Source organism: Ochlerotatus camptorhynchus, unplaced genomic scaffold (genome assembly GCF_037179485.1).
Source record: "Ochlerotatus camptorhynchus isolate MF236.1 unplaced genomic scaffold, CSIRO-AGI_Acam_v1.1 ptg000185l, whole genome shotgun sequence".
Classification (NCBI taxonomy): Eukaryota; Metazoa; Arthropoda; class Insecta; order Diptera; family Culicidae; genus Ochlerotatus; species Ochlerotatus camptorhynchus.
In genome coordinates this window covers 838,270-861,973 of record NW_027040675.1, presented here as the reverse complement: position 1 = coordinate 861,973, position 23,704 = coordinate 838,270, and the positions used below count along the sequence as shown (strand labels likewise).

General features: G+C 40.9%; 1 protein-coding gene across 1 annotated transcript in view; it reads left to right on the top strand.

Moving 5' to 3' along the window:
* Positions 1-23,704, top strand: part of Eip93F (Ecdysone-induced protein 93F) — a 574,027-nt gene that overhangs the window by 152,281 nt on the left and 398,042 nt on the right. The window contains exon 3 of the mRNA XM_065223166.1: positions 9,995-10,582. Within this exon, the coding sequence (XP_065079238.1) occupies positions 10,489-10,582 (94 nt within the window). The 5' untranslated portion in view covers positions 9,995-10,488. The remainder of the gene's footprint in view (positions 1-9,994; positions 10,583-23,704) is intronic.

The window sequence follows — 23,704 nt, the reverse complement described above, 5'->3', positions numbered from 1 at the left end:
TCGCTGCATTGGAGTTTCCACCAGTGTCGTCATGGTCGATCCTTGGTTACCTGTGCTTTCTTCTCCTTAACGAATGGTGCCGACCTTTCCAATACCGACAGGAAAACTTCGATGAACATTCTCTAGCAAGGAGACCACGTTTGAGGCAATTACGGCGGAAAGATTGAGCACGTATGAGGAATTCCTTACTGGTCAGCGACATCTTCAAAAAGGCAGGGCATGTATGCAGTTCATGAATCTCCGCGCAAGAAGGACACTTAACGTTGTTTGCTTGTGCGGCATTCTGACTGACCTTTGCAGAAAACGGCTTCCGTTATGGTTGTAGGGACTGTTCAACCTTCGCTTCTTCTTTCGTTGGTAAAGCTTCTAGAATCTGCGTTATGCGTTGTAGAAACTCCTTAAGATCCTTTAGGGTGTCTTGCTGCTTCGTAGATGAATGTTCTTCCCACCCTTGCCGTGTGGTAGGATCGAGACGAGAAATGAGCAGCTGTACCAGCAACAAATCCTTATATTCGGCTGGTTCAATGATTTGATCTAACGTTTGAATCACACGGTCGAAAACAACTACTAATTTATGGAGATCCTTGGCAGATTTCTTGCTAAGTGAAGGCAGTTTAATTAGCGTTTCGAGGTTAGAAATTATTGTCATGAACTGGAGATTGACCTGGTTGAAACAACTCCATATTGGCCTCAGGCAAATGGCGAGGTTGAGCACCAAAACCGAACCATATTGAAACGACTACGGATTTCTCACGAGCTGGGAAATGACTGGTGACTTGAGCTGTGAAGATTCCTCCTAGCTTATCACGCCACAAATCATTCAATAACGGGTAGGTCTCCATCGGAACTGATGTTTGGCAGGCACATAAGATGCAAGCTTTCTGAGATGCCGCGGCTAACGTTACAAGATGGTGAGGAAAGGGATCGGGATAAGATAATTAAGGAAAATGGAAAGGAATATGCAGATGGAAAACGACGTGCACATCACATTGATATTGTTGTTTATGACAAGGTTTTGGTGAAGCGATCAAAGAAGGACCATAAGTTCTCTTCGAATTATTCACCGGAATTATGTCTTGTGGTGGGAAGAACGAGATCGGAAATGACAATCAAGTCTTTGACTTTTGGTAAACAGCTGAAGCGTAACGTTTCTCACCTCAAGGGGGCTGAAACTGAGAGCATGCCAGAGCAAACCAATCTACCAGTTGATGAAGAACAAAGCACGAACGCGGACATGGATGAACCAATGGAAGAGTCATCATACGGTGAAGATATATGTGTCCCTGCAAAACGGAAGCGTGCTGAGCCAAAAAGATTTAGCGATTATGTCCCTTATTGATTTAAACGAAGGGAGGAGTGTGGGATCTTACCTCTCACCGTGTTACGACATTGGATGAAGGTGAAGGACTAGGTGAGAAAACATGGTTCTAGGAGATCGGCAGGGATTTGCTGAGAAAAATGTGTTATAATTTACAGAGTGAATAAACTGTTTATAAATAATAAGTTACTGTTCTATTGAACGATCCGGATATTACATTAGGGAAGTTTCATAAACAAACTAAGGGAACATAAGGGAAGTTCCAAAAACTTTTGGAACATTCAGGGAAGTTTAGTGAAGGTTCATGAACTTCAATACGGTTCCATTAGCTTCAGAAAAACTGCAGAAAGTTTTTTTTTTGCTGGTGTCTGATGACGGCTAAGACCATGGTTGGTCCATCTTGCCAATGTGCAGAAAGTTTGAAGAAGTTGTAAGAACTTCATAGATTTCCAGAGAATTTTTGGGAAGTCAAGGGAACTTCAGTCATGTAAGGAGAAGTACAGGAAAACAGTTCAGTACAGTTCAGAAAACCTAGGTCTAGAGATCTTATGGGATTTCCAAGGATCTTAAGGGTGTTTCCAATGATTTCAAGGAAGTTCCAAAACCTTTATCAAATTTTTATCAGTAAATTCCAAACAGATCAATTAACTTCTGGAAAATTTTCTGAGCCCTCAAAAAGATCCGGGATTTTCAGGAATGTCCAGAGAACTCAAGATAAACTTAACAAAACATCAGTAAGACTGCAGAACCTAAACAGAAGTCCAGAGAACTTCTGGGAAGTTTAAAGGTTTTCAGAAACATCAGGACAGAGCAGAGAACCTTAGGACAGTTGAACGGACAAGCTGTTGAAACAAGGATTGAAGTTAGAGTGGAACTCTGAATGCCAGCAGTCTTTTGATGAGTTCAAGAAAGTTCTTCAATCCAAGCTCCTATTGACGCATTACGACCCGAAATTGCCGATTATTCTTGCAGCGGACGCATCCAGCACAGGTATCGGTGCAGTTATTTTTCATGAGTTCCCGAACGGAAGCTTGAAGGCGATTCAACATGCATCACGTTCACTCACACCAGCTACAGAGATGGGCGCTGATACTAATGAACTATGACTTCAAGATCCAACATGTGGCTACCAACGATTTCGGCTGTGCAGCTACAGTTACCCTTGAAGAAGACATTACAAGCATTCTGACAGTACGCTGTAAACAAGGTACCTGTATCGTTTGCTGCTTTTCAAAAAGCTACCAAGTCTAGCTATACCTTGCAGCTGGTTACGAAGTACATATGTGAAGGATGGCCAAGCAATCCAACTTCAATCACTGACACGGAGGTTCTTCGCTACTCTCACAGGCGTGAATCGCTCAGTCTCGTCAATGAGTGTGTGATGTTTCACGACAGGGTGGTAGTGCCCAGCAAGTATCGACGTCAGATCATGATCACCGTGGACACCCAGGAATCGTACGGATGAAGTCGATCGTTCGCAGTTTTATCTACTGGCCCGGAATCGATAGACACATTGAAGACTTCGTGAAACAGGAAAAAGCCCACCGAAACCAAAGCTCGAATCATGACCCGTTCCGGCGAAATCTTGCTCACCCATCCACATAAATTATGCAGGTCCTGTCGATGGTATGTATTTCCTGGTGTAGGTCGATCCGTATACGAATTGGCCAGATGTGTACGCGACTCGAACAATTACGCCAAAAACAACAATGAAGCTCCTCAATCAGAAGTTTTCCATCTTTGGCGTTCCTGAAACCATCGTATCCGATAACGGAACTCAACTTACAAGTTATGAATTTCGGACATTTTGCGAACATCAGTTATCGCTCAGCTTCTGAGACGTGCATACCTTTTTTCTCGATTGCGCTTATCACTAGTGAAGCATTTACGTTTTGGATACCCTTCTATCCGCTGCGCCGCGTCGCGTGCAATAGTGTTTCGCGATGAGGCGAGAAAACACTTTTAATATTGACTATTCGCAGTTCTCCGTCAAGCCGTCGGTCGAAAAACTCTATGGTTTTTGTCGTTTGGTTCTCGGTCTAAATAGGGAAGACATTAAAAGACTTCAGTGCCGCAGATGTGGAGCATGTGCCTTCGTCAATGACTTGACGCTGTCGTTGACGAACACGACGGGAAGCATGAAGTGGAGTGTGAGGGGAAGAAACACAAACTTCGGATCACGTTGGAAGATGGTAGTGTTGAAGTGCGGGTTTACGACCTTCCCGAATATGTGTCTGAAGAGAAAGTCTTTAGTTTCCTAAGTGCGTTCGGGGAAGTGATCTCAGTTCACGAGGTATCGTGGGGTGAGAGCAACGAATGTGAAGGCATACCGCTCGGCATATGGTCTGCTCGTATGCTCGTGAAGCGGAACATTTACTCGTGGGTCACCGTCGATGGAGAGCAAGCGTTCGTTGTTTACAAGGGACAGCTGCAATCCTGCCGCCACTGCAAAGAGCAAGCGCACACTGGCATATCATGTGTCCAGACAAAAAGCTACTGTACCAGAAGAGCTACGCGAATGTCACGAAGCAAACTGGACAGGCCAATAGGTCAACAACCGGTCAGCAACCCAAAAAAGATGGTGCGAAACCACCAAGCACGAAACTAGTCGGTCAAAAACCCACTACTCCGCCATCGTTAGAGTCAGACGTTTTCCCCGAACTGCCGAAGAGCCAGAGTGAATTCTCAGGTCCGAAAACAGCAGGTTCTGTGCAAATACAACGAGCGCACAATGTGTCAAATTCGTTCCTAACACCACCACAAGCTGTCGTGGTTTTGGATGACGTGTTCAAAAAGCCAGAAAATGCGCTGCCGACAACGAGAGAGACGAGGACAATCGCTTATAAATGGCTCTCGCGTCGTACAACATCTCGTCCATCAACATCGGCACCATCACGAACCCCACGAAACTGAACGCGCTCCGAAGCTTCATAAACAGCCATAGTCTCGATATCGTGTGTCTGCAAGAAGTAGAGAACGAGCAGCTCTCCTTGCCTGGCTACGTCGTTTTCTTCAATGTGGACCATACGAAAAGGGGAACAGCTATTGCCCAGAAGGAACACATCCAGACATCTCACATCGAGAGAAGCTTGGACGGCCGACTGCTTGCGCTGAAAGTGCAAGACACAACGATCTGTAACGTTTACGCTCCCTCCGGCTCTTCGCTACGTGCAGCTCGGGAGAACTTCTTCAATGGGACGCTTGCCTACTATCTCCGCCATCATACCATAGAGGTAACTCTAAGACTAGTAGATCCCGAAGAAACAATCTCTACTTTTTGGCTCAGCTCTGGTACTATCATAGAGGTAACTCTAAGACTAGAAGGTTCCGAAATAACGTGCTCAACTTTTTGGCTCAGCTCTGGTACTCTCTTCGGTCCCAAGCTAATCGATGCACCCCTCGAAACATAGGAAATTCCACTAACCCCTCATTGTATCTGTCAAACTTTCATAGTGAATCAAAACAAACATTGTGTAGTACTAGAATTTTATTTAGAATGGGGTACGTTAATCGATTTGCTTGGGACCAATAGGCTAGTCAAGTAGTGAGCCAATTTCAAATCGATAGTTTCATATTGATTGTTGATCATACCGCGCATGTCATTCTGGCCGGCGATTTCAACTGCGTGCTTCGAACAAGTGATTCTAGCAGCCCAAACACTAGTCCCGCCCTCAAAACAGCCGTCCAGCAACTGCAGCTCCAAGACGTATGGGAGAAACTGTGTCCGCGTGATTCAGGTTTCACGTACGCCTGCCGTAACGCACAGTCGTGACTCGATCACATATACGCCAGCAGTGATTTACACGATCACCAGCGAGCAGCACATGCACACGTCTGCTCATTTACCGACCACAAAGCGCTGGTACTCCGACTTTGCCTTCCCCATCTTGGTCAAGAGCATGGCCGTGAGTTTTGGTCCCTTCGGCCCAATCTTCTGAGTGACGAGAACGTTGCCGAGTTCCAATGCCAGTGGAAATATTGGAGCCGGCAGCGCAGAAACTATGGCTCCTGGATCGAATGATGGATTTTGTTCGCTAAGCCCAACATCAAAAGCTTTTTCAAGTGGAAATCTCGAGCCGTCTTCGATGAATTCCACAGTGAACATCAGTATCTCTACAGCGAGCTTCGGTTAGCCTACGACGGGTACTACCAGCACCCTGAAATGATAACCACCATCAACCGGTTGAAAGGTGAAATGCTAGCGCTTCAACGGAGATTTTCCTACACGTTCATGCGACTGAATGAAACACATGTGGCGGGAGAATCCATGTCAATATTCCAATTGGGGGAGAGGCGAAGGAAAAGAACCGTCATCACGCAGCTGTAGATAGAGCAAGACATGATGGACTACTTCTCGACGCTGTACTCGGAGGAGGCAATAGAAGAGAATGAGAACAGTTTCGTCTGCGAGAGTGTTATCCCACCCAACGACCCATCGAATGAAGCCTGCACGGACGACATCACGACGGCAGAAATCTGGTCTGCAATAACAGCGAGCGCCCCACGAAAATCTCCTGGCAGCGATGGTATTCCGAGAGACGTCATCCACCGAGAGTTGAATCCACCGCATGTTCGACGTCATCCACCGAGAGTTGAATCTGTTGCTGAATGAGGCACTTAGCGGTTATCTTCCTCCAGCCTTTGTTGATGGCATCATCGTGCTGGTTAAGAAGAGAGGCGGCGACGACACAGCCCGTTCATATCGTCCGATCTCGCTGCTCAACAGCGACTTCTCCCGCATTCTGAAAACCAGACTCGAGCAAGTGATGAGAGAGCACCATGCTTGCTCTCAAGGACCGGATAGCACATCTACGCCACCACCGCCGTGCCGGGAAGTTAATCAGCTTTGATCTCGATCACGATTTCGATCGGGTGCGGCACTCTTTTCTCTTCGAAACCATGCGCTCGCTCGGCTTCAACCAGGATCTCATCGCTCTACTCTCGCGAATCGCCAGCCGGTCCAGCTCTCGGTTGTTGATCAATGAGCACCTTTCTCGTCCGTTCGAAATTCAACGCTCTGTACGGCAAGGGGATCCGCTTGCCATGCACCTCTTCGTTTTCTACCTACATCCACTAATGTGCAGACTCGAAAGAGTGTGCGGGAATGATCTGCTGGTGGCGTATGCGGACGACATCAGTATGATCGTCACATCGACCAGGCAAATCGATGAGATAAATAGGCTGTTCACTCGTTTCGAGAGAGCTGCTGGCGCAAACGTGGCTGCATTCTCTGCGCACGCTGACGCTGCACCAAAGGATCATCATGCTCAACACGTTCGGAACGTCCAGGATATGGTACCTCGCGTCCATACTACCGCCGTTGGGAGTGCATACGGCAAAAATAACATCAGCAAAGGGTACGTTCCTCTGGAGAGGGACTGTTACCCGTGTTCCAATGATGCAGCTGGAACGCAGCAGAGAGAATGGAGGCCTGAAGCTTCAATTACCAGCTCTGAAATGTAAATCACTCGCAATCAACCGACACCTACAAGAGATCAAATCCCTTCCTTTTTATAGATCCCTTCTTTTTCAAGAAAAACCCCCCCCCCCCCCCAAGCCATCTCAATAGATCTTCCCGACCTTAGACAAATCTTATCAAACTTATCCCAACTTCCCCACGAAATCCAACAGAACCCCTCCACCGATCAATTTCACCAGCACTTCGTCCAGAAAACTGAGCTACCAAGGGTGGAACGTAACAGTCAAGCAAGTGACTGGTCACGCACATGGTGAAACATTGCATCGAGGCAGCTTACTTCAGCGCAGAGGACGAAGCTTTACTTGTTGGTGAACGAGAAGATAGAGCACCGCAAACTGCTATTCGTGATGCGGCGAGTAGATGACGAAAACTGTACGCATTGTGGCAACCCGTACAGCAGAAACTCTCCCCCACAAATGTTGCGCTTGTGCTCGCGTCGGCTCGGCTTGGACGGTTCTTCAGCAGAGAATAGCAGTCATCTTGGGTGGATGGAGGCGACTCGAGTTCGAACACTTGCTAAGACCTGCCGATGCCCTTAAGAGAAATTTGCGGAAAATTCGTGCGGGAGGAGACACCTTGGAAGAAACATTGCAGTCTATCGTACCACACCTACAGACGATATGGATGGACATTCTCCTGCCGAAGTGATGTTTCAAGGCCTATTCGCACTGTTTTCTCAATGTTGAAACCTCCATCCGATACTGTTTCAGTATCCATCGGCAAAGCAGAACAACAAAATGAAGCTTATAATACGAAGCATGGGTCAGTGAAATGGCAGTTTGCAAGTACATCGAAATAATTCGTGAAATTGGGAGAAGGCCACGATTATAGAGAGAATTCGAAAAGTTAACTACAATGTGAACCTGGAAGAAAATCAACGCATATCTCAAGATCTATCACCTTTTTCTGTGTTCTTCGACGGATTTAGACTCTCAAGAACTGACCTTCCAAGACAAGATATGAATGCTGACCAACGTGAACGAAAATCCTGCTGAATCTGATGAATCCTTTTATTCAAAGGTAGCTGAAGAAGATGTTACACCTCCTGTTGTGGATCCCGTTCCTGAGAGAGAGAGAGAGAGAGACGACTGATTCAACTTCCTGTAAGGCTCCAATCCTACTGGATTACTTAACAGGGGTAGATGTTTGATCTCAGCAACACAGCAACCCAGCAACACCAGCTTTTGCCTATGTATAGGAGTCAATAAATCAGTGCCAACATTTCAAAGGGCGTAATTGCATTTGTAAACAATGACTTTAGCCGTCGATTTCTCGCAAATAAAGGCTCACTCATGAAAATAAAATACACCAACAGGTAGAGGACTGTTTCCTCTACCAGTGAGCATTGCTAATTTTGAGGAGTGAAGATTCATTTGCGAGAAATCGACGGCTAAAGCCTTTGTTTACAAAAGCAATCACGCCCCTTTGAAATTTTGGCAAAGAAATGTATAGGCCCAAGCGCAATGCCAGCGGAAGCAAAACGGCAGCGGCAGCGGAAAAGCCCGATCTGAGTAAGCCTACTTGTCGGTTTGAAAACTAGTTAGAACCAAATCGACTTCGGTTAGGCATCTTGATGTCATTTATGACAATTGTCAAATTTGCCGTTTCCGTTCCGCCTCCGCCCATATTGCGTTTGGGCCTTGAATGTTTCATTCCTCGTTCTGCAATTAAAGAGTATAGCCAATAAACTTTCAAGCTCTACTTTCATTTGTATTCCACGATTTGCGGAACATAACATAACGTAACCAACTAACACCCAATTCTTATTTGTGAACGAAGACAGTGAAACAAGCATAGTTAGATAGATCAGTGATTAGGGGCTTGGTTATAAAGGCTAGGGTCTCGGTAAACTCCAATTGGCGAAAGTATTTTGCGTGTCAAATATCGATTGCTAACTATCAAAAGAAATTGATGGCATTTTACGAATGGTGCTCTACCCTGTTAGTATTTTTAAGATTCATTGCGAACTAATTGCTTCGGAAGGTCTTCGCATACCCTAGTGTCATTAAGAAGGAACTAAATCGTGAATACATACAGTTATACCAACAATCAATTCGAAACTAACGATTTTAAATTGGCTCACTACTTGACTAGCCTATTGGTCCCAAGCAAACGATTAACGTACCCCATTCTAGTCGAAATTCTAGTACTACACAATGTTTGTTTTGATTCGCTATGAAAGTTTGACAGATAAAATGAGGGGTTAGTGGATTTTCCTATGTTTCGAGGGGTGAATCGATTAGCTTGGGACCGAAGAGAGTACCAGAGCTGAGTCAAAAAGTTGAGCACGTTTCTTCGTGACCTTTTAGTCTTAGAGTTACCTCTATGGTTATACAAGGTCCCGAAGAAACTTGCTCAACTTTTTGGATCAGCTCTGGTACTCTCTTCGGTCCCATGCTAATCGATGCACCCCTCGAAACATAGGAAAATCCACGAAAACCTCATTTTATCTGTCAAACTTTCATAGCGAATCAAAACAAACATAGTGTAGTACTAGAATTTCGACTAGAATGGGGTACGTAAACGGATTTGCTGGGGACCAATAGGCTAGTCAAGTAGTGAGCCAATTTAAAATCGTTAGTTTCCACCGGTTGGTTATACCTTCCTATAACACTATTATGGGTGCTCTTGAAAGGGGCGTATTGATTTGAGGAGGGCGGAGTGCGTGACCATAGATGACTACCCGTCTAATCAGCGTTTTGTGGATAGGCAACTTCGTGATGCGGCGTCCAAAGTAAGCACGATTTCCTGTCATAAGGCGTCTTTGGATCTCTGCTGCTGTCATTATCGGCGGTCTCCAGAACCACGAACTCGTCTACGACCTTAAATAAATATGTCTATACTTGTATGAATATTTCCTTTAAACATCTTAGCTACAGATAAACCTACATCATGTATGTATTATTTATTCGTGGAAAGACAAAGCTATACTGAAGATAAAATGATTGGAGCTGTAAAAAGCTTTCCAACAACAGCGTAAACAGAACTGACGAAACCCTATACCCATTTCTGCTTGCACAAAAAAAAACTTTCCTAACCCCACAAAATCCTGTCACTTTGCAAGCAACTACCACATTTTTTGGCTCCTCCACTATCACGCTTCATAAATATAATAAACCATTACATACCGGCGAAACCCATTCTGCTTCCAAAACTGCAACCATTTCTCCTCTTTCTTCTCACAATCTATCCCGTAGTGCAAGAATGAACACGGCTCCGGCTGGTCGTTCCTGAGACGTCGTGGTGCCAAAACATCCGAGAGAATCAACGGCAGCAACAACAACAACAACAACAACAACACCGTCAGACGGCGACTACGACGGGTCCAGACTTTTCCACATTTCCACAAATGCAGCAGCGAAAAGTTTGCGACGAATCACTTGTTGCATTCCGAAACGAAAACAACAACAACAACAATAACAAAACCAACAACAGCAGCAACAACAACAACGAAAACAGAAGAGGAAACTTTCAACCAGTTACCGGGACACCGCGCCGCCGGGTGGGTGGGTGTTGGCATGTGTGTGTGTGTGTGTGAGTGATACAGCATAGTGAAGCAACAAGTTTGCCCCTATTATAGTGCTTCTGAGCGCAGCAACTGGTCCGTAGTAAGCGGTGCGGAATTTCGACGACTGACTTGGCGACGAGGACGACGAATTGTGACGGCATTTTCGGAAGATTTTTGCCCAAGATGGCGGACTGCTCCTACGCCCGGTGCGTCCAGGAACGGCGCTACATCCGGCGGGAGCTGGCCAAGTGGACGAAAAATATGGTGCACATAGTTGGTAAGTTTTTTTGTTTTTCGTTCGTTCCTTTTCTGGTCGTATATATTTTACATAGTTTTAAAAGAAAGAAAAACTGCACATACAAACGGGAAGGAAGCAAAAAAATAATTGATTAAATGACATCGAGAGCACTCACTCCGGTTCGGTTCGGCCGCTCCGTGGAAGCAGCAGAAATCCTTTGTATACTCTTCGGGAGATCCTCCGTCTCCTTCCTCCCCACGAACTCACTCACTCGGCCAGGAGAGAACAGAAAAGGGTGGCTTAAAACTTTTCATCCAAAACAAGCTGCCCCCACCTTGGCAACGGCACGGCCGGCGCCAGCCGCCCCTGTTTCGACTTGCTTTCGCACTTTCTTCTCCACCACCACCGTTGCAGGCTCAGCTGCTCAGCTGTAGTGGTGAGCAACAAGTGAATTTTCGTTTCGGTTTTATAGAAATAGTTGGCAGACTGGCCCCAACCTCCCGGCTTTTCAAGATCCCACATTGGCGTTCGCAGGAGGCGCTGACTGCGACTGTCAAACACATCCACCGTTCGCCACGCACGCCACTGGCGCTGTTTGGCGGTGAAAAGTTCCATTTCTTTTCGAACAACGCAACGAAAAAAAAAGAAGAAGAAAAAAATGAAGTTGTCCTGGAAAAGCGGGCGCCACACCGCCGCCCTCTGGCCTCATTCTTCCGACGGGGTATATAAACACCAGAAAATATAATAAGCTTTTGCGCTTGTGTCAGTTTACCAGCGAAATTCTTTTCCTTCCCAGGTTTTTCCTCAAACTGCATCTGCTGGGCTGCATCCTTCTGAACATCCCCAGCCTCATCCCCCGGCGAAAACGATCAATTTATGTTGTATAACGACGAAGAGCGAACTTCGCAAAAGGATATAACATCTTACCCCTCTCGGAACCCCCTCCTTTCTGGGGGGCGACCATGTCTTTCGGTACAGTTTTTTTTTTTCGGGAACCCATGAGCTTTCCTCCCCGTCCGTCCGAGGAAATAAGGAAACAGGAAATGCACGGCAAAAACAACTGGCAGCCCACAGGCAACAGGTTTCTCTTCGGAGTTCGGGAGCATCGGATGTTTTCTTATTTCGGGATGATGGCGGGATGGAAGGAACTTAGAACGGGGGTAGACGACTCCATTGCCGTCGTTGAGAGAGAGAGAGAGAGAGAAGTTGCAGCGGTTGGGACGTGTTTTGGAAGGCATTGGATTTTTTTTTTCTCTAGGTTATGAAATGGTTTTTGTAAACATGAGCTTGTTGGAAAAGGTTCCCGGAGTATGCTTGGCATTTAAAAAACACTATTAATTTACGGGTTTACGTGGATCTACAACATCCGTGCATCGAAGAATGGAGCAAACTCGGCTGTTTCCCCGGTTTCCCGTGACGAAGTTGACTCAAAATTGCCAAAAGTGAGGTTAATCAGTGAATGAGTAAAATTTTCCTAGATTTTTTAGCCATTTTGAGTTACTCTCATCGGCCTTGTATGCTCAGAGTTTCGCTAGACTTCTTCGGTCTGGAGTTGTTTCAAAACTTTCATTAGATTGCCTTTCAGATTTCTTCTGAAATTATCCTCAGAATAACTCCAGAATCCTCTTGAAGGCTTCTCCAAAAGTCCCCTGACAATTCATCTAAATTCTGCTCCGAGTTTTTCTTCAATTATTTTCTGCATTCCACTGCAATACTTTTAAGATTTGTATTAGAATTCTGCCAAGACTATCTACTCAAAATGTCTCTTAATTCTGCTCTGGAATTATTTGGAATGCTCGTTAGGAGTTATCTGGAATTTTTTCGATTAATTTTTCAGATTTCTTAGGATCTTTACTTATAATCACTTTGAAATGGTCTTCAGAATGTCATAAGGATTATGTTTAGAACTCGTCTGGAATTCCTCCCGGAGTTCATCAGAATTCTCTTATAAATTCCTTTAAAATTTTCTTAAGAACCTCTCTGCGTTCCTCTTCAGAATAACTCCAAAATTTTTCTGGAATTGATCACGCTCCTCGCATTTGACTCAAAATTACAATAAGTGGGTTTACTCAGTGAATTAGTAAAAAGTTTTTATATTTTCCAAGAGAAACTCGCTGAAAATCAGGAAAATCGAGAGATTTTTCACTAAGTTTATAAGTATGCTCCTAGACTCAGTAAAATTTTGGACGATTTTCCTCATATTCAAGCTATTTTTCCCGGAAAACTGAGTAATCACTGAGTAACCCTACTTTTTTGTAATTTTGAGTTGAATTTGAACTAGTTACTTAGTTACTCTCATCGGCCGTGTATCCGCAGCGTTTCGCTAGACTTCTTCTGGAATATTCGCTCTTCTTCTTCGATCTGGAGCTCTCAAAACTTTCTTTAGATTTCCCATCATATTTCATCTGGAATTTTCCTCAGAATAACTCCAGAATCCTTTTGAAGGCTTCTCCAAAAGTCCCCTGACAGTTCTTCTAAATTCTGCTCCCAATTTTTCTCCAATTACCCTCTGCATTCCACTGAAATATTTGAAAGAACTTTTCTAGATTTCTGCTAAGAATAATCTCCTGAAAATTTCTGTGGAAGTAGCCTCAAGGATTCTATGCTATTCTCCTCCAGAATTCTCCTCAGAAATTCTCTGGAATTCTCGTCAGTAGTTCTCTGGATTTTCTTTTCAGATTCCATTTGAACTTTACTGAGAATAACTTTGGTGATTCTCTTCAGAACTTGTCTGGAATTCTTGACGAATCTTATCAGAATTTTACTAAAAACTAAGAACTCCTCATAATTTCTCTGGAAATAGCTCCAAGGATTCTCTGGAATTCTCCTCAAAATAACTCTGGAATTCTCTGAAACTCTCCTCAGAAATTCTCTTAAATTCTTCTAAGCAATTCTCTAGAATTATTTTCAGATTCCATTGGAATTTTGCTTAGAATTACTTTGGGCATTCTCTTCAGAACTCGTCTGGAATTTTTGCCGGATCTCACCAGAAATTTCTTATAAATTCCTCTAAAATTTTCTGAAGAACTCCTCAAAGTTTCTCCTCACAATAACTCCTTAAAATGTCTCTGGAAATAGCCTCAATGATTCTCTTTAATTCTACTCAGGAATTATGTGGAATTCTCCTCTGAAATTCTCCTCAGCAATTCTCTGGAATTCTTTTCAGATTTCATTGGAACTTTTATTAGGATTCTCTTCAGAACTTGCATCGAATTTTTGCCTGATCTCATCAGAATTTTTTTTTAAATTTCTCTAATTTTTTTTTGAAAACTCCTCTACGTTCCTCCTCAGAGTGACTCATCAAAAATTTTCTGGATACAGCCTCATGGATCCTCTGGAATACTCATCAGGAATTCTCTGCAATTCTCATCAAGAAGTCTACTCAGCAATTCTCTGGAATTCTTTTCAGATTCCATTGGAACTATGCTAAGAATTACTTTGGGGATTGAATATCTCCTCCAAATTTCTCTGGAAATTGCCTCAAGGATTTTCTGGAATTCTCCTCAGAATTTCTCTGGAATTCTTCTCAAGAATTCTCAGGAATTCTCCTCGGAAATTCTCTGAAATTTTTTCCAGATTCCATTGGAACTTTACTCAGGATAACTTTGGGGATTTTCTTCAAAACTCGTCTGGAATGCTTGCTGGATCTCACCAGATTTTTTTTATAATTCCTCTAAAATTTTCTTAAAATCTCCTTTGGGTTCCTCCTCAGAATTACTCCTCAGAATTACTCCTCAGAATTACTCCTCAAAATTTCTCTGGAAATAGCCTCAAGGATTCTCTGGAATTCTCCTCTGGAATTCTCCTGAAAAAATCTCTGAGATTCTCCCTAGCAATTATTTGGAATTCTTTTCGGATTCCATTGGAAATTTGCTTCGAATTACTTTAGGGATTCTCTTTAAAACTCGTCCGATTGTTGTCGGAGTTCATTGGAATTTTCTTATAAATTCCTCGTAAATTTTCTAAAGAACTCCTTTGGGTTTCTCCTCAGAATAACTTCTCAAAGGTTCTCAGGAAATAGCCTCAAGGATTCTCTGGAATTCTCCTGAGTAATTCTCTGTAATTTTTCCCTGGAATTCTCCTCAGAAATTCTGTTGCTGGAGTTCATCGGAATTTTCTTATAAATTCCTCTACGAATTTACTTAAGAACTCCTCTGGGTTCCTCCTCAGAATATCTCCTCAATTTTTTTTCTGGAAATAGACTCAAGGTTTCTCTGTTATTCTCCTCAGGAATTCTCAAAAATTCTCTGGAAGTTTCCTCAAAAATTCTCTGAAATTCTCTTTAGCAGTTATCTGGAATTCGTTTCAGATTCCATTGGAACTTTGATTAGAATTACTTTAGGGATTCTCTTCAAAACCCATTAAACTATGTCCGGTTTGCATAATTTTAACGGACTAGGTTGTCATCGAGTAAGTGGTATCTGGGTGCCGGAACGAGTCCGGGCCAGAGCACTGGGAATCTTTGAGGTTTCGGAATGTGGTGTCCTTTCGGAGCACATTGAAAGTCACGCCTCGATGGTTGTCGAAAGACTCTGTTTAATTCATTGTTCAGATACTCTTTATAGCTAATTAATGATGATGTTTGCAATTTTACAAAATCGATTCTCTATGATGGATAGAAACGCCTGGGACGGCGGTGACAATATTTGATAATATTAAACGATAATAATAAACTACCTTCGGTACGCAACGTTGTTTTGAAATATGATTCTTTACTCGCCGTGGAACGAACGACCGCCAGTAGGTAAAAGAGGAAAGTCAGCAAAACATACCGTATGCACTTTTGCAATACTATTCGTTCGTAACTGACCTACCTTCTCTACTTTATCTGAATTGGTCACCATCTCAAATTTTTGCCGAAGTTCATCAGAATTTTCTTATAAATTCCTCTAAAATTTCCTTAAGAACACCTCTGGGTTTCTCCACAGAATACCTCCTCAAAATTTCTCTGGAAATAGACTCAAGGATTCTCTGGAATTCTCCTCAGAGTTTCTCTGGAATTCTTCTCAAAAATTCTCCTCAGAAATTCTCTTGAATTCTTTTCAGATTCCATTGGAACTTTGCTTAGCATTACTTTGTGGATTCTTTTCAAAACTCGTTTGCAATTTTTGCCGGAGTTCATCAGAATTTTCTCATAAATTCCTCTAAAATATTCTTAGGAACTCCTCTGGGTGTCTCCTCAAAATATCTCCTCAAAATTTCTCTGGAAATAACCACAAGGATGCTCTGGAATTCTCCTCAAAAGTTCTTTAAAATTCTCCTCAGAATTTCTCTGGAATTCTTTTTAGATTCCATTGGAACCCTCCTTTGGAATTACTTTTGGGATTCTCTTCAAAACCCGTCTAAATTTTTTGTCGAAGTTCATCAGAATATTCTCATAAATTCCTCTAACATTTTCTTAAGAACTCATCTGGGTTTCTCCTCAGAATATCTCCTCAAAATTTTTCTGGAAATGGCCTCCAGGATTCTCTGGAATTCTCCTCATAATTTCTCTGTATTTCTCCTCAGGAATTCTCTGGAATTCTTTTCAGATTCCATTGGAACTTAACTTATAATTACTTTGGGGATTCTTTTCAAAACTTGTCTGCAAGGTTTACCGGAGTTCATCAGAATATCTCCTCAAAATTCCTCTAAATTTTTTTTAAGAACCCCTCTGGGTTTCTCCTCAGAATTTCTCTGGAAATTGTCTCCAAGATTATCTGGAATTCTCTTCAGAACTTCTCTTTAATTCGCCTCAGGAGTTCTGGAATTCTCCTAAAAAATTCTCTGAAGTTCTCCTTGGCAATTAACTGGAATTTTTTTCAGATTCCATTTGAACTTTGCTTAAAATTACTTTGGGGATTCTCTTCAAAACTCGTCTGCAATGTTTACCGAAGATCATCAGAAAATCTCCTTAAAATTCCTCTAAAATTTTCTTAAGAACTCCTCTGGGTTTCTCCTCAGAATTTCTCTGCAAATTGCCTCGAGGACTCTCTGGAATTCTCTTAAGAACTTCTCTGTAATTCTCCTCAGGAGTTCTCTGGATTCTCCTAAAAAATTCTCTGAAATTCTCCTCAGCAATTTTCTGGAAGTCTTTTCAGATTCCATTGGAACTTTGATTCGAATTACTATGGGGATTCTCTTCAAAACTCGTCTGCAATTTTTGCCGGAGTTCATCAGAATTTTATCATGAATTCCTCTAAAATTTGCTTAAGAGCTCCTCTGGGTTTCTCCTCAGAATATCTCCTCCAAATTCCTCGGTAAACAACCTCAAGGATTCTCTGAAATTCTCCTCAGGAATTCTCTGTAATTCTACTCAGCAATTCTCTGCAATTCTTTTCAGATTCCATTTGAACTTATGTAGCTTAGATTAATTTTGGAGATTCTCTTTTAAACTCGTCTGCAATTTTTGCCGGAGATCATCAGATTATCTCCTCAAAATTCCTCTAAAATTTTCTTTAGAACTCCTCTGGTTTTCTCCTCAGAATATCTCATCGAAATTTCTCTGGGAATAGCTTCAAGGATTCTCTGAGGAATTCTCCTCAGCAATTCTTTGAAATTCTTTGAAATTTTCATCAGAAATTCCCTGGAATTCTTTTCAGATTCCATTGGAACTTAGTTTAGAATAACTTTGGAGATTCTCTTCAAAACTCATATGCAATGTTTACCGGAGATCATCAGAATATCTCCTCAAAATTCATCTAAAATTTTCTTAAGAACTCCTCAGAATTTCTCTGGAAATTGCCTCTAGGACTCTCTGGAATTCTCTTCAGAACTTCTCTGTAATTCGCCTCAGGAATTCTCTGGAATTCTCCTCAAAAATTCTCTGAAATTCTCCTCAGCAATTTTCTAGGAGTCTTTTCAGATTCCATTGGAACTTTTATTAGAATTACTTTGGGGATTCTCTTCAAAACTCGTCTGCAATTTTTGCTGGAGATCATCATAATATCTCCTCAAAATTCCTCTACGAATTTACTTAAGAACTCCTCTGGGTTCCTCCTCAGAATATCTCCTCCAAATTTTCCTGGAAATATCCTCTAGGATTCTCTGGAACTCTTCTCAGGAATTCTCTGGAATTCTCCTCAGGAATTCTCTGGAATTCTTTTCAGATTCCATTGGAACTTTTATTAGAATTACTTTGGGGATTCTCTTCAAAACTCGTCTGGAATTGTTGCCGGAGTTCATCAGAATATTCTCTATTTTCCTCTCTGGAATTCTCCTCAAACATTCTCTAAAGTTCTCCTCTGAAATTTTCCTCAACAATTCTCTGGAATTCTTTTCAGATTCCATTGGAGTTTTGCTCAGAATTACTCTGGGGATTCTCTTCAAAACTTGTCTGAGTTCATCGGGATATTCTTATAAATTCCTCTAAATTTTTCTTAAGAACTTCTCTGGGTTATTCCTCAGAATATCTCCTCAGAATTTTTCTGGAATTCCCCATAAAAATTCTCTGAAATTCTCGTCAGAAATTCTTCTCAGAAATTCTCCTCAGCAATTATTTTGAATTCTTTTCAGACTCCATTGAAACTTTGCGTAGAATTACATTTCAAAACTCAGCTTGAATTCTTGTCGGAGATCATCGTAATTTTCTTAAAAATTCCTTTAAAATTTTCCTAAGAACTCTTCTGGGTTTCTCCTCAGAATAACTCCTCAAAATTTCTCTTTAAATAGGCTCAAGGATTCTCTAGAATTCTCCTGAGGAATACTCTGGAATTCTTCTCAGGAATTCTCCTCATCAATTCTCTGGAATTCTTTTCTGATGCTATTGGAACTTTGCTTAGAATTACTTTGGGGATTCTCTTCAAAACTCTTCTGGGATTCTTGCCGGATCTCATCAGAATTTTCTTATGAATTCCTCTAAAATTTCCTTAAGAAATCCTCTGGATTTCTCCTCAGAATTACTCCTCAAAATTTCTCTGGAAATATACTCAAAGATCCTCTGTAATTATCCTCAGGAATTCCCTGGAATTCTCCTTAGAAATTCCCTGGAATTCTCCTCAGAAATTCATTTGAACTCTCCTCAGCAATTCTCTGAAATTCTTTTCAGTTTCCATTGGAACGTAACTTAAAATTCATTTTGGGTTTCTCTTCAAATCTCGTCTGGAATTGTTGCCGAAGTTCATTTGAATTTTCTTATAAATTCCTCTAAAATTTTCTTATGAACTCCTCTGGGTTTCTCCTCAGAATATCTCCTCAACATTTCCCTGGAAATAGGCGCAAGGATTCTCTTGAATTCTTCTCAGAATTTCTCTGGAAATCTTCTCAAAAACTCTCTGAAATTCTTCTCTGAAATTCTTCTCAGAAATTCGCTGAAATTCTCCTCAGAAATTCTCTGTAATTCTTTTCAGATTTCATTGGAACTTTGCTTAGAATTACTTTGGGGATTCTCTTCAAAACTCGTCTGAAATTTTTGCCGGAGTTCATCAGAATATTCCTATAAATACCTCTAAAATTTTCTTAAGAACTCCTCTGAGTTTCTCCTCAGAATATCTCTTCTAATTTCCTCGGTAAATAGCCTCAAGGATTCTCTGTAATTCTCCTCAGGAATTCCCTGGAATTTTCCTCAGAAATTCTCTGGAATTCTTCTCAGAAATTCTTTGGAATTCTCCTCAGAAATTCTCTGGAATTCTTTTCTGATGCTCTTGGAACTTTGCTTAGAATTACTTTGGGGATTCTCTTCAAAACTCGTCTGCAATTTTTGCTGGAGTTCATCAGAATATCTCCTCAAAATTCCTCTAAATTTTTCTTAAGAACCCCTCTGGGTTTCTCCTCAGAATTTCTCTGGAAATTGTCTCCAAGATTATCTGGAATTCTCTTCAGAACTTCTCTGTAATTCGCCTCAGCAATTTTCTAGAAGTCTTTTCAGATTCCATTGGAACTTTGATTAGAATTACTTTGGGGATTCTCTTCAAAACTCGTCTGCAATGTTTACATGAGATCATCTTAATATCTCCTCAAAATTCGTCTAAAATTTTCTTAAGAACTCCTCTGGGTTTCTCCTCAGAATTTCTCTAGAAATTGCCTCTAGGACCCTCTGGAATTCTCTTCAGAATTTCTCTGTAATTCTCCTCAGGAGTTCTCTGGAATTCTCTTCAAAAATTTTCTGAAATTCTCCTCAGAAATTTTCTGGAAGTCTTTTCAGATTCCATTGGAACTTTGATTAGAATTTCTATGGGGATTCTCTTCAAAACTCGTCTGCAATTTTTGCCGGAGTTCATCAGAATTTTATCATAAATTCCTCTAAAATTTTCTTAAGAGCTCCTCTGGTTTTCTCCTCAGAATATCTCCTCGAAATTCCTCGGTAAACAACCTCAAGGATTCTCTGAAATTCTCCTCAGGAATTCTCTGTAATTCTCCTCAAGAATTCTACTCAGCAATTCTCTGCAATTCTTTTCAGATTCCATTTGAACTTATGTAGCTTAGATTAATTTTGGAGATTCTCTTTTAAACTCGTCTGCAATTTTTGCCGAAGATCATCAGATTATCTCCTCAAAATTCCTCTAAAATTTTCTTTAGAACTCCTCTAGTTTTCTCCTCAGAATATCTCATCGAAATTTCTCTGGGAATAGCTTCAAGGATTCTCTGGAATTCTTCTCAGAATTTCTCTGGAATTCTCCTCAGCAATTCTTTGAAATTCTCTGAAATTTTCATCAGAAATTCCCTGGAATTCTTTTCAGATTCCATTGGAACTTAGTTTAGAATAACTTTGGAGATTCTCTTCAAAACTCATATGCAATGTTTACCGGAGATCATCAGAATATCTCCTCAAAATTCATCTAAAATTTTCTTAAGAACTCCTCAGAATTTCTCTGGAAATTGCCTCTAGGACTCTCTGGAATTCTTTTCAGAACTTCTCTGTAATTCGCCTCAGGAGTTCTCTGGAATTTTCCTCAAAAATTCTCTGAAATTCTCCTCAGCAATTTTCTAGAAGTCTCTTCAGATTCCATTGGAACTTTTATTAGAATTACTTTGGGGATTCTCTTCAAAACTTGTCTGCAATTTTTGCTGGAGATCATCATAATATCTCCTCAAAATTCCTCTACGAATTTACTTAAGAACTCCTCTGGGTTCCTCCTCAGAATATCTCCTCCAAATTTTCCTGGAAATATCCTCTAGGATTCTCTGGAACTCTTCTCAGGAATTCTCTGGAATTCTCCTCAGGAATTCTCTGGAATTCTTTTCAGATTCCATTGGAACTTTTATTAGAATTACTTTGGGGATTCTCTTCAAAACTCGTCTGCAATTATCGTAATTACCTGGAATTCTTTTCGGATTCCATTGGGATTTTGCTTAGAATTACTTTGGGGATTCTCTTCAAAACTCGTCTGGAATTGCTGCCGAAGTTCATCAGAATATTCTCTATTTTCCTCAGAATTTCTCTGGAATCCTCCTCAGAAGTTCTTTGGAATTCTCCTCAGAAATTTTCCTCAACAATTCTCTGGAATTCTTTTCAGATTCCATTGGAGTTTTGCTCAGAATTACTCTGGGGATTCTCTTCAAAACTTGTCTGCAATTTTTGCCGGAGTTCTTCAGAATATTCCTATAAATTCCTCTAAAATTTTCATAAGAACTGCTCTGGGTTTCTCCTCAGCATATCTCCTCAAAAAAGGATTCTCTGGAATTCTCCTCAGAATTTCGCTTAAATTCTCCTCAGAATTTCTCTGGTAATTTTCCTCAAAAATTCTCCGAAATTCTCTTCAGCAATTCTCTGGAATTCTTTTCCGATTCCATTGGAACTTTGATTAGAATTACTTTGGGGATTCTCTTCAAAATCGTCTGATATTTTTGGTGAGTTCATCGGGATATTCTTATAAATTCCTCTAAATTTTTCTTAAGAACTTCTCTGGGTTATTCCTCAGAATATCTCCTCAGAATTTTTCTGGAATTCTCCACAAAAATTCTCTGAAATTGTCATCAGAAATTCTTACCTGAGATTCTCTGAAATTCTCCTCAGCAATTCTCTTGAATTCTTTTCAGACTCCATTGAAACTTTGCGTAGAATTACATTTCAAAACTCAGCTTGAATTCTTGCCGGAGTTCATCGTAATTTTCTTATAAATTCCTTTAAAATTTTCTTAAGAACTCTTCTGGGTTTCTCCTCAGAATGTCTCCTCAAAATTTCTCTTTAAATAGGCTCAAGGATTTTCTGGAATTCTCCTGAGGAAATCTCTGGAATTCTTCTCAGGAGTTCTCCTCATCAATTCTCTGGAATTTTTTTCTGATACTATTGGAACTTTGCTTAGAATTACTTTGGGGATTCTCTTCAAAACTTTTCTGCGATTCTTGCCGGATCCCATCAGATTTTTGTTATAAATTCCTCTCAAATTTCCTTAAGAACTCCTCTGGATTTCTCCTCAGAATTACTCCTCAAAATTTTTCTGGAAATATACTCAAAGATCCTCTGTAACTATCCTCAGGAATTCCCTGGAATTCTCCTTAGAAATTCCCTGGAATTCTCCTCAGAAATTCATTTGAACTCTCCTCAGCAATTCTCTGGAATTATTTTCAGTTTCCATTGGAACGTAACTTAAAATTTATTTTGGACTTCTCTTCGGTAAACAGCCTCAAGGGTTCTCTGAAATTCTCCTCAGGAATTCTCTGTAATTCTCCTCAAGAATTCCATTGGAACTTAGCTAAGAATAACTTGGGAGATTCTCTTCAAAACTCGTCTGCAATTTTGCCGGAAATCATCAGAATATCTCCTCAAAATTCCTCTAAAATTTTCTTAAGAACTCCTCTGGGTTTCTCCTCAGAATTTCTCTGGAAATTGCCTCTAGGACTCTCTGGAATTCTCTTCAGAACTTCTCTGTAATTCGCCTCAGGAGTTCTCTGGAATTCTCCTCAAAAATTCTCTGAAATTCTCCTCAGCAATTTTCTAGAAGTCTTTTCACATTCCATTGGAACTTTGATTAGAATTACTTTGGGGATTCTCTTCAAACCTGTCTGCAATTTTTGCTGGAGATCGTCATAATATCTCCTCAAAATTCCTCTACGAATTTACTTAAGAACTCCTCTGGGTTACTCCTCAGAATATCTCCTCCAAATTTTCCTGGAAATATCCTCTAGGATTCCCTGGAACTCTTCTCAGGAATTCTCTGGAATTCTCCTCAGGAATTCTATGGAATTCTTTTCAGATTCCATTGGAACTTAACTTAGAATTACTTTGGGGATTCTCTTCAAAACTCGTCTGCAATTATCGTAATTACCTGGAATTCTTTTCGGATTCCATTGGGATTTTGCTTAGAATTACCTTGGGGATTCTCTTCAAAACTCTTCTGGAATTGTTGCTGGAGTTCATCAGAATATTCTCTATTTTCCTCAGAATTTCTCTGGAATTCTCCTCAAACATTCTCTGAAGTTCTCCTCTGAAATTTTCCTCAACAATGCTCTGGAATTCTTTTCAGATTCAATTGGAGTTTCGCTCAGAATTACTCTGGGGATTCTCTTCAAAATTTGTCTGCAATTTTTGCTGAGTTCATCGGGATATTCTTATAAATTCCTCTAAATTTTTCTTAAGAACTCATCTGGGTTATTCCTCAGAATATCTCCTCAGATTTTTTTCTGGAATTCTCCACAAAAATTCTTTTGAATTCTTTTCAGACTCCATTGAAAATTTGCGTAGAATTACATTTCAAAACTCAGCTGGGATTCTTGCCGGAGTTCATCGTATTTTTTTTATAAATTCCTCTCAAATTTCCTTAAAACTCCTCTGGATTTCTCCTCAGAATTACTCCTCAAATTTTTTCTGGAAATATACTCAAAGATCCTCTGTAATTATTCTCAGGAATTCCCTGGAATTCTCCTAAGAAATTCCCTGGAATTCTACTCAGAAATTCATTTGAACTCTCCTCAGCAATTCTCTGGAATTCTTTTCAGTTTCCATTGGAACGTAACTTAAAATTTATTTTGGGTTTCTCTTCAAAACTCGTCTGCAGTTTTTGCCTGATTTCATCAGAATTTTATCATAAATTCCTCTAAAATTTTCTTAAGAACTCCTCTGGGTTTTCCTCAGATTATCTCATCAATATTTCTCTTGAAAAAGCCTCAAGGATTCTGTGGAATTCTCCTCAGAATTTCTCTGGAAATCTTCTCAAAAACTCTCTGAAATTCTCCTCAGAAATTCGCTGTAATTCTCCTCAGATATTCTCTGGAATTCTTTTCAGATTCCATTGGAACTTTGCT